The sequence below is a fragment of the Chinchilla lanigera genome, unplaced genomic scaffold, assembly GCF_000276665.1.
Source record: "Chinchilla lanigera isolate Chin_1 unplaced genomic scaffold, ChiLan1.0 scaffold00163, whole genome shotgun sequence".
Classification (NCBI taxonomy): domain Eukaryota; kingdom Metazoa; phylum Chordata; class Mammalia; order Rodentia; family Chinchillidae; genus Chinchilla; species Chinchilla lanigera.
In genome coordinates, this window is record NW_004955564.1 from 255,071 (window position 1) to 266,217 (window position 11,147).

The following is an 11,147-nucleotide window of genomic DNA, read 5'->3' on the forward strand; positions in this document are numbered from 1 at the left end:
GGATGGCTGAATTTCACCCTGGGGACAGAGGTTTCTGTCCTGTGAGCTACACATTAACCACTGTAATGCAAGGACACCGTGGGGTGTGTTCAGGAGCACAGAACTCCGCTGTTCGGCCTGGGGAAGGGCCTGTCATGCTCAGGTGCCGCGAGGGCCTCTCAAGGCCTAACTGTGTCCAGATGCAGGAAGGACACAAGCCGTGTCCTCGGGCCGGTCGTGCGCGGGGCTGCGGTATGTGCGCTAGGCCAGGAAGATCCGAGTGTCCCCTCTGCCGCTTTCCACCGGTGTGTCCTCAGGGAGGCCCAGGCCCTCTGTGCACGGTACCTGTCCCCTGGTCTCAGCTGTCCCTGGTCTCAGCATCCCTCCCCTAGCCATGGCTTCCATCCGCTTTGTCCTCATCTGGGTCCCACTCAGGCAAGCCCCGAGGATGAGCTGAGGGCCACCTGCAGTGCTCTTGCCAGGAGCCTGGCCTGTCACAAGCTGCAGGTCATTGGTGACAACTCTGCTCGGGTGTAGAGACCCCCGTGTCTCAGCTCACCACTTCCCACGTGGCCAGGTGATATTTTGCATGGGAAGGACCTGTGCTTCTGCCCTGGGAATTGTGGGCTGGTGGGCGCCCCGCCCCAGGGAACACCTGCCGCCAGACTCCGTGGCCCAGCCTGGTGCTTCTGGCCCTGCAACCGCAGCTCTTGCTGTGTCCCTCCCACAGGCATCCTGGGCTTGGGATGGGGCCCCATGAGGATGTGGACGGGGCAGCTGGACATAGGTAGAAAGCTGCTGTGGGTAGATTGATGAGCTCTTGAAAAGTGTAGAGAAATTCATGTGACCAAGATTGGAATATGATCTGGGGTATCTGTGTATCAGTGGGGATGCAGTCCTGAAACCTCTGGCTCAAAACCTTTGCATCAGCCTACGTAGCCCCGGGCCCCCCATCCACATGTCTGCAGAGCTGTCTGCTATGGACACTCCCATAATTGCAGTCACATATCACGGGGCTCCCACCCAGCGCCCCATTCAGAAGCCCATCCACTGTGCCATGCTGCCACGCTTCACACCTTTCTACAGCTGAATGTAGCCTTCTTCCTCTGAGCCCACCGTCCTGGAGTCTCCTGTACACAGCAGCGCAGCGTCCGTGTGTAACCTGCACACAGCTCCGCAAGGTACCGCACGGGGCCTGACGCAGCGCACATGGTCACAAGGCTGCCCTGTGCAGGAAGTGAGGGCCAGGAAAGCCCATACCAGCTCAGTACAGAGGGACCGCTGTGGGCCTAGCTGGGCCCAACTGCATAGCTCAGGTCAGCTTGAGCGGCCCCACAGCTGCGGGACCCGTGTGTACAGAGGACTAGGGTGGGCGCGTAGTCCGCTGCATGGTGGTGTCTGTCACTGGCTGGCAGGCGTGAGCTGGGTCTGCCTGTGGGCTGCTGTGTCCTGCATGGCAGATACAGGGCAGCAGCGCTTGCCAGGCCCTTTGCCTTCTCTCTGCGTGCCCCTCTGGGCACAGCTGCTGAGTCTGTCCGCAGCTTTTTGACCAAGCTCATGTGGCCATTAATGTGGAGCCAGGGCTTGGTGGCACGTGGTGGGTAGTGGGCACAGGGTGGGGGCGTGGCTCTAGGTGTGGATGTGACCTGGGCTGCTTATGTGCTGTGTGACCTCTGGTGAGTTGCTGGCCTTCTCTGCGTCTCACCCCTCCCGCTGGGCACAGGATGGCAGTGTGTGCAGGGTGAAGGCCCGTGCGAGCGAGGTCTGTGCCTGGCTCCGGAGCGGGGCTGAGCGTGAGCTAGGCTGGGCACGGTTGAGACCTGTGCTCGCGGAGCTGCTCCCACCTGCATCAAGGCCAATCTGTGAGAGCAGGCAGGCAGATGTAGGGAGGGGCACAGGGTTACCAGTGGGGCTGCTCAGTTGTACCCCAAAGACCTCCAGCTCCTGAGAACATGGTTTTTAAAAGCCACATGCCCAGGGAAAGTGGCAGCCTCAGGCATGTGCAGCCAGCACGTCCTGACCTTCGCAGACCCCTCATGGCAGCAGCAGAACCCAAGGGGCCTAGGGACTGTTCAAGGGCAGGAAGTGTGCAAGGACAGGTGCAGCGTGAAGTCACTGGTGACGTGCTCCCGGGTGCGCGGGGAGCAGCCGGAAGAGGCACGCTCAGGTCTGCTCCCTGGGGCTCCCCAGTCCGCCCATCCTAGCCACCCCAGCAGGAGAGGGACCTGCCACTCTCGCCTCTGCCTGGTCCCCTGAGACTTCTGTGGCAGTCTTTCCTCCTAACAGGCAGAGGGGTGGGAAAGGACGCCACACAGCTTCCTGAATAAGACCTGGGATGTTACAGACATGCAGAGCTGGGTCCCTCGTCTTATGGGAACTGCAGAATTCCAGGTGTGTGGCAGAGGATGGCACCTGCTGTGAGGTCTGGCCTGTGCCCCAGCTCCTGGGCAGCCACCTCTAAGGCCCTAGGCTGTCCTGGCTGAGAAGCGTGCGTGCTTGCCAGGGGCTTGACTGCTGAACTCAGCCACACACCATCTTGGGCATCCCTGAACGCTGGAACAGGGATGAGCTTATCTGTCACACACCTATGCCATAGAGCTGTTACCACCCCATTCTACAGCTAAGCACACCAAGGGCCTGGGAGGCCCAGTTCAGCTTCCATGGCCAGGGGCTGACAGGCCCCACCCCGAGAGCTTCGCCCCTCAGCGATGGGAAAGCGCAGCAGCACATGGCTGGTTCTGACCGGAGTTTATTTGGCGCCCGTGCCAGTGGTGGCACTCTGCTGGGCGTGGCCCTGGCTACATGGGCTCTACTGCTGTCCGTGGGCTTGGTCCAGGCCAAGGTTGGGCACTACGGGGTCACAGCTCCTACCGGGCGGAGGAATGGCAGCAGGGGGAGGTGTGGGCTGTCGGTCGTCCCGCCGAGCCTCGGCCCTGTGTGCGGGGGGCGTGGGCCCTGTCACCACCCTGCGGCCTCAGCAGGACCCCGGCGAGCACGCTGCTGTGCCCCCTCAGGGAAGGCAGAGGCAGGGTGTTCTCCTGCATGTCCGACAGAGGGCAAGCACAGAAGTATGCTGAAAAGGCAGCTGTGTACCAAAGTGTCTAGAAAAGAAGGGCGTCGTTGAGGAGAGGAGGGAGGGTGTTGGGCTCTTCCACAGGGCTCAGGGCGGTGGTTACTCTCGGCCCACGGTGCACCAAGCGGCTAGAGGGGGAGAGAGAGGTTAAGGGGGCTTTCCGGGGACACTGGCCCCTTCCCTGTACAGTTGGGGAGGTAGAGGGTGGCTGTCGCCAGGGGAAGGCAAGGTGGCACTGCTCCCCTCTCCCACTGCCCCTGGAACCGTATGCTTCCCCACCTGGTGCAGGGCAGAAGCACAATTCCTGTGGGCACACACCCTTTCACTGGGCGCCAACTCTGCGCCATGCCAGGGCTGGCCTGATACAACAGAGGGGACCGCAGGGACCGTCGCGGCAGAGCCAGGCTTTGGGCCTTGAGTGGCCACCCAGGAGGCACATGCTACAGCCTGGCCGCGAAGGCAGGTGGGGGCCCCCAGAGGGATCTTGGGGGCTGCTCTGGGCTTTGCGGACGTCTTCGCTCTGTGCTGGGTGCACCGGCCTGGGGCCCCTGTCCCTGAGACCTGCTCTGTGGCTGTCGAACCATGCGGTGGCTGTCTCTGCCCCTGTCTGCACACCCGGCCTTGGTGGTGGGAGCTCCCATCTGGACCATGACTGGGTGGGGAGACACACAGCCCTTACAGGTCAGGGGCGTCTCTAGAGGGGCCCTCCTCCCAGACAGCAAGGCCCCACGCCCTCGCTGGGCCTGGCCCCCTACCTGGCACGGAGATCCGGGACAGTGCCTCTGGCTGGCTCAGCGTGTCCACCTTGACGTGTCGGAAAGCCCTGCAGATGGGGCTCTGCAGATGCCTGCAACGGGGCGTGGCCAGTTGTGGGGAGAGGTAGGAGATGGAACAGCATGGGGGCTGCTGGGTCTAAGGCCTGTGGGCATCACAGCGGGGGTGCGACTCTGGCCCCTGGGCTCTGCCTGCCCACAGGGCTCTGGAGCTGGGAGCTCCATTTAACCATGGGCTAGCGGGGGACTAACTCGGGTGGAAGACCCTGGAGCCGGGCGCTTAGATGCTCGCCCCAAGAGTGCTGGAGGGTGCACAGGTCCGTGGTCACTCCCTTCTCCCCGCAGGCCCACAGCCTAATGGTCCCCGAGTGGGTACCAGGGAGGCCGGGAGCCACCCCCATCTGTGCCTCCTGCTGCCAGGGCCAGGTGGTGTATGGCGACCCGGCAACCTCAGGACTGCCGCTGGCGAGTCCTGGCTCCAGCCAGGCAGGGCCGCTGGATATGCTCTGAGCAGGGATGGAGCCCCACTGCACCTGGAAACTCAGCGGGCATGAGGCTTTGGGACCGAGCAACTGTCACATCTGAGCTGTGGGATCTCTAAGTCTCCATGTCCTGCGCACTGCGGGATGCTCAGTAAGGCACAGCCTCCGCCTCAAAAGCAGGCATGGGAGGGCGCTGGGAGGCACGGGGACCCCGAGGGCTTCCCGGAAGGGGCACGAGTGAGCTGGGGGGCACAGAGGGGCCTGCAAAGCAGAGTGGTTTCCACACGCCCCGTGGCTCCAGCGGGGTGAAGGGCAGAGGCAGCCACTCTGCTGCTGCTGCTGAAGCACCATCCCGCATCTGTGTAATGGTCCCCTGGGCCAGGGATGGGGTGCACCTACCTCTTCCACTCCTCCTCCGTCTCCCAGAACTCGTAGACCACGAAGGTGAAGCCATCAGCCAGCCTCACTGCGGCGATGCTGCCGGGAAGGGAAGAGGGAGGCTGGGGTTCGCTGCACAGACCCACGGCAGCCTGCGTAGGGCACTTCCCAGGTGGTGCTGGGGCTGCCAGGGCGACGGAGGCCCTCCCTAAGGTCATAGCATCTGGGCCGTGCTCCTGCCACACCGGGGCAGCAGCGCACCCCAAGCCCTCTGTTGGGGCCAAGTGCCGGGCTGGCTAGGTCCAGGCTGGGCCACGCAGGACGATGCAGGGAAATGAGGCCACCATGGGCTTTCCCTCGGCACGTGGTCCCTGCTGGGGACGGCGAGCTCATGCCCTCTGCCAGCCCCCAGTGCCAGGCAAAGGTCATCACGAGCTCCTGGGATTGCCTAAATTTGGTTACAGAGGCGGGATGAATGCCAGCATGGTGACAGCAGTTGCTTCACTGACATTCAAAGCCCTTTTGGGAGGACAGATGCCTGTGGCCAGGCGGAAAGACCGAAGCAGACGTGGGCTGTAGGGAGGACGTGCGTCACTCAGCACACAGGCGCGGGACCCCCTCCTCTGTGCAACCCGTGGCGCACAGCTGCCCTCGGGTGGTCCCATCCTAGCAGCAGGGCTGCGGTCGGTGGGGTGCGTAGAATGAACAGTAAAAGGAAGGCGAACGAAACGGGACCCGAAGGTGCCAACAGCTCAGCACGGGGCGGCAGCCACGGCAGCCTGGGTCACTCTCCTCGCAGGGAGGGGCGCTGTGGCAGTGAGCCGGGGTGGAGCTTCGTGGGAGAGCGCTTGTCTGGCAGGTACAAGGGCTAGGTTCGATCTCTAGCACCATGAAACCAACAGTGCCACCCGCACACTGCTGGGCCGAGTGCCGTCCTTAGCCGGCCGTGTTGGCAGCCTGAAGTCAAGACTGCCTGCACCACTGCCTGCCCGCTCGGCCCCCGCGCCAGCCCCATCTGTCCAGACTGCGGTGCTGCCTCTGTCCGCTCTGCCTCACCACCGTGAAGCCAGAGTCTGTGCCCGCCGCCTGCCAACAACCCTCCTCCCGGTGCACCCAGCCCACCTTCACACCGCACAGCAAGGGGAACCCGGCCCCTTGCAGACTGACCCGGCCCATCCTGCTCAGCAGGAGCGGGTCCTGTTGTCGGCCCGTCCCACTGTCATCACTCCGCCACACCACTGCTTTCTCGTTCCCAAACACGCGGAAGCTGCCACCCTGACCTGACACCTCTACCTGCAGCAGCAGCCACCCCGGAGGCCCCGGGGAGACCCTATTCTGGCCAGATTAAACGTTCTGTGGAGCAGCTTTGTCCTGCCTGTTTGCCGGCGGAGGTCCCAGCACTAGGAGGACAAATGAGCCTGTGAAGGGGAGACTGAGGCAAGGGGCCGGAACGGGCCCCGGAGCTGGCTGTGGAGCGAGGCCAGCCTGGGCTCAGGCCTCAGCAGCAAGGGCCCAGGGCTGCTGTCTGCGTGACCTGTGCAGGTGGCCTCAGTGTCAGCTCAGCCTCACTCAGGACGTGGGCCACCGGTGGGCAGCCCGGCGGGGAGGGGGGTGGCGGCTCCCACAGCCCACGAGGGGCAGAGCGCTGGCTGCCATTTCTCGGGCATTTCCCTCCCGTGTCCCTCCTCATTTATTTACGGTGTGTGCCACAGGCCGGGCCCAGTGCGGCGTGACATGCGGGTTCCTAACGCGGCCAGATGAGCACGCTGAGGTCCCCTGCCCCATCCTCACTGCGGGCGGGGCACGGGGAGGGCCTGAACCTGCGCTACCGCCAGCCGCCATCGCCCCTGCCCGCAGCACGGCTCACTCACTGGAAGCAGGGCCTGGCTCCGGCAGTGCCCCGCAGGTACTGTCGCAGGGAGCCCAGGAACTCGCCCAGCTGCTCAGGGCACACGGCCATCTCCTGCCGGACCAGCTGCAGGTGCTGCGGACCAGAACAGAGGGGAGCAGGGGCACCGGGCCTCCACCAGGTCCTCCCCCCAGCCCCGCCCCAGCCCCCAGTGCCTCCCCGCATGGCGGACAGGACAAGTGGGTCAAAATTAGAGCCAAACCTCGCTGCCCACGCTGCATTCCCACCCGTGGAAGCTGGCTGCAGGGACGAGACCTGCAGCAGCCAAGTGTGCATGGCGAGAGTTTGCAGAGGCTGCCGCCAGGCCAGGGCCTGGGCCCCCGAGTCTGCATGCTGCGAGCTCGCCTGACGCTCGCCTGCTCCAGCAAGTTTATGTGGAGCAAAGCCCAGGCCGAGGGGCCAGGCTCTGGGGCTGCACAAGGTTCCGCGGGGCTCTGAGCCACACAGAACACCCCGGCTCTCCCAGGGAAGGAAAGGGCCTCACCATGTTGGTGCCTTCGTCGTCATCGGAGAGGCGCTGCTGCAGGTCAAACCAGAGGGTCTGAAACAACGGAGCCCAGAGCCACGCCTGAGACACCAGCTGCCGCCCAGGGCTGAGCCTCTGCACACTGGACCAGGGTTCCCAGGGCCAGGCCTTCAGACAGGGCTGCCTCTGAGAGAACCCCAGGGAGAGGCAGAAAACCCCCTGGGCACTGCCCGCTTGGGGCACAAGAGAGGCACAGACACCCCCTGACCAGCGCAGCAGGTCTTCCTGCGGAAGAGGCTCCGAGTGCTTTGCTGGTGCAGGGAGGCCTGGGGAGGCAGCAATGGGCACACAGGAGGCCCACCAGGACCTTAGGTGGTTTTTTGGGGGTGATACTGGGGCTTGAACCCAGGGATTTTGAAATAAGCTATATCTCCAGCCCTTTTGAGACAGGGTCTTGATAAATTACCCAGGTGGGATTTGAATTTGCAATCTTCCTGCCTCAGCCTCCCAAGTGCTGAGATTATAGGCATGCGCCACTGTGCCCATCTTGACACTGGGTTCTTGCCACAGCTGCTGATCACAGCCCTGAGGTTCCTCACTCATGACACTGCCAGGCGTTGCCTCTGACCCCCATGAATCTAACGGTCTGACTGGGGTGCTGTGTACTGGGGCCCTCCCAGGCCCTGAAGCAGAGGGTTACAAAGGCACCTTATTTAATCATCGGACTCCCTGGAGCAGCAGCAGCCCCACATGGGCTCTGCGACAGACAGAGCTTAGGAAACAGCAGCAGGTGTTCCCACCTGTGACTTGGTGTTTGTACAAGGGCCCCGCACAGTCATTCTGCGCTGGTTTTGTGAATTACAGTCTGTCCTAGAGCCAGCACTGACTTTCCCGGGAGGGGACAAGGGAGGAGGACGTGCTCCAAGCAGGGAAGGTGTGCCTGGCGGGGCCCAGTCTGTTTCCGTCATTTACAACCAGGATGTGGCTCCGGGAGGACCGGGGTGGCAACTGGCTTCTCTGTAAGAGGATGAGGGGCAACGGGGTGGCACCTGACTCTGCCAACCCAGCCTGTGCTCCTCCATCCTTCCATTTGACTGGGCCAGAAGGTGGCTCAGGTTGGCTTTCGGGGGCGGGCCAGGAGCCAGGCCCTGACTGGCCTATGCTGGAATCCAGAGCCAATCAGAAACTGGGAGGAGGGCCCGCCCTGTCTCCAGGACGCCCAGGTACTCCGTGGTTACCAGCCAGCATGGTTGTTAGGGCGACCAAGGTGCTAAAAATAAGCTTCAAAGAGCCTCCTTCCCGAGGCCCCTGCTGAGTTGTTATGACAACCGGCCTCAGGGTCCCGAGAGCCGCTCCCACCCGGACAGCTGGGCATGAGGGATCTCACTCCCGACTCAGCCCTGCAGCCAGGCTGCAGCCTCCTCCCTTGACTTCCCACCATCGGACTGGCCTCCCTCAGGCAGACCCTGGCTTCTGCTCCATGAATCTCTCAGAGCCCCCAAATCCATCAAAGCACGAGTGCCCCCTGCCAAAGATGAAAAAGATGAGCAGATACCAAAAAGAGGAAATGTCTCCTCGATCCTAGGCTGAGATGCTGGGTCACGGTTTATGTAGGCACACGGGGGTGGTATGCGCCTATGTGCGTAGATTTTGGTAACAGAATGTCTAACAATAACTGTCAACAGTGCTAATATTAAATGCTAACTAGGACAGAAGGTTCTGTGGAAGTCATCAAGACGTCATCTTATTTAATCCTAACAACACCCCTGAGAGGGGTTCTACTGGCCCAATCTATCAGCAGAGGTAGAATCGAAGGCTCAGAGAGGGTGAGTCACTGGTCCAAGGCCAGACAGTTCCCAAATTCAAATGCCAAAGGTCTGACATTCCATCTTGTCCATCTGTAAGCCTAATGCAAGCTGTTTTCCTCTTGCGCCAAACGGTCACACATTCTCCACTGAGTCACAAGCCCTTCCCTGAACATGTGGCTCTGGGAAGGCTTGCTGTTTGCTGTCCTCTGCTCCTGTAGCTACTGCCCACCCTGCCACCGGCCAGGGTTCCACCCGAGTCCCGCTGTCCACCTGCACGCCACCTGGCTGACGCCTCCCCAGGGCTCTCCGATCCACCAAGCCAAGCTGCCCGGGTGTGCGCACAGGGCGGAAGGAGGCTGCGGGCGGGGTGGGCGTGGCACAGCTCACCTTGTGCTCCAGCCTCCCGATCAGCTCCGCCAGCCGGCTGACCTGGGCCTCTAGACTCTCCTCCTTGGGGTCCCTGGGGACTAGGAAAGAACCAATGATGACCAGCAGGGCTGGGACTGGGGGGCGTGGGGCACCCAACCGCCTGGCCCAGTCCCATCTGAGCACCCGGGAACTCCTTGGGACCCCGTGCAGTGCCCCTCACAGGGCCACTGCTCGCTCGCTCTCACCAGGCGGAAGGCTCTTCCCTGGCTCCACAGCCAGCGGGGCGCAGGGAGGAGCGGGGCTTCCGTACCAGCTCTCCACGGCGCCGTGGCTGGGTTTTCCATGGTTCTGTCTGCAGTGAGTGGGGGAAAGTCAGCGACGGCAGCGGCAGGGCCAGGACCACTCTTAGCAGCATGCGCATTTGGTTTTCAGACCCCAGCTGTGGGCTGAGCTGTGCCCAGAACCTACTTAAGAAGTGGGCCAGACAGTGGAAGCATTCTGCATGATCAGTGAGCAGGACAGGGGCAGGGCAAGGCTGCGTGGGGCCCTGGAGATGGTGCCTTAGCTGTGTGTGTGGGAGCTGCTGTGTGCACAACAGGCGCCCTCCCAGGCCCTGAAGCAAAGGGTTACAAATGCACCTTATTTAATCATCAGACTCCCCGGAGCAGGAGCAGCCCCACATGGGGCTTCAGTCCGCCATGGCTGAGGAGCTAGGTGCATCGCTGTCCCCGTATTATAACTAAGACTGGGGCAGAGGATGTGCAGCAATCTGCCCAAGGTGACCAGGAACACGAAGCAGCGTGTGTGCCCCGTGAGACCCCATGGGGCACCACCGACACACCGGATCTGGCTGGTCTGCTCCTCGATGGCCTCTACCGCACTCTCCACAGAGCTGAGCAGCGACTGGATCTGATTGGCCGTCTCCTTCAGGAGGAAGCGGGTGACAAACTGGTCCACGTTGCTCCCGCCCTCGTATACCTGTGGAGGGAAGGGAAGGGCACTGAGGGGAAAGGTGTGAGAGGACTTGCGCAAGGCATCCAGCAGGACTGGCCTGGGGCTGGTCTTTGATAGGTGTGATGATGGGGTCTCCACTGCGTCCTGTGTCTTGGAGGCTGCAGAGCATCCAAAACAGGGTCATGGACTCAGACAGCAGGGGCTGAACCCTGGCTTTGCCACACACCAGCTCTGCGGCCTCTCTGAGCACGCCAGGCACTCCTATAGCATGCATGACATCGTTCAGTTCTCACAGTGAGGATGGGGCTGCTGCAGGTCTACCATACAGAGCTGTAGCAAGGACCAAGAGCAAAATGGGTATCAGATGCTCGGCACTATGCCAGCCACAGAGTAGTACTCAATGCACAGTGGCTACTGCAACACACACAGTTGGTGATGGTGATGGTGATGGTGGTGATGGTGATGGTGGTGATGGTGATGGTGACTGAGTGGTGATGGCTGTGCTCATAGTGGTGATGGTGGTAGTGATAAAAATGATAGTGATGGTGATGAGAATGGTGATGATGATGTTGGCAATGGTGATGAGGATGGTGATGGCGATGGTGGTGACGACAGTGATGATGTGGATGGGGATGATGTGCGTAATGGGGATGAGGATGGTGGTGATGAGGATGATGATGGTGGTGATGGTGATGAGGATGTTGATGGCAATGGAGGCGGCGATGACAGTGATGATGTAGATGGGGATGACGTGCATAGTGGGGATGAGGATGGTGGTGATGAGGATGATGATGGTGGTGATGGTGATGATGTTGATGGCAATGGAGGCGGTGATGACAGTGATGATGTAGATGGGGATGACGTGCATAGTGGGGATGAGGATGGTGGTGATGAGGATGGTGATGGTGGTGATGCTGATGGCAATGGTGATGACAGTGATGCTGTGGATGGGGATG

At 61.8% G+C, this 11,147-nt stretch overlaps 1 protein-coding gene across 2 annotated transcripts in view; it reads right to left on the reverse strand.

Annotated features, from left to right (window-relative positions):
- Positions 1-2,710: 2,710 nt before the first annotated feature.
- Necab2 (N-terminal EF-hand calcium binding protein 2) overlaps positions 2,711-11,147 on the reverse strand; it is a gene marked incomplete at its 5' end in the record, with an annotated part of 22,157 nt that continues 13,720 nt past the window's right edge. The window contains 9 exon segments of one of the 2 annotated variants that reach the window (XR_001232384.1): positions 2,711-2,912; positions 3,073-3,180; positions 3,808-3,899; positions 4,707-4,784; positions 6,557-6,669; positions 7,079-7,135; positions 9,256-9,335; positions 9,483-9,589; positions 10,079-10,215. Coding sequence is in view for 1 of the 2 variants with exons in the window: in XM_013509207.1 (XP_013364661.1) it covers positions 3,152-3,180; positions 3,808-3,899; positions 4,707-4,784; positions 6,557-6,669; positions 7,079-7,135; positions 9,256-9,335; positions 9,483-9,589; positions 10,079-10,215 (693 nt within the window). 2 annotated transcript variants of the gene reach the window in all.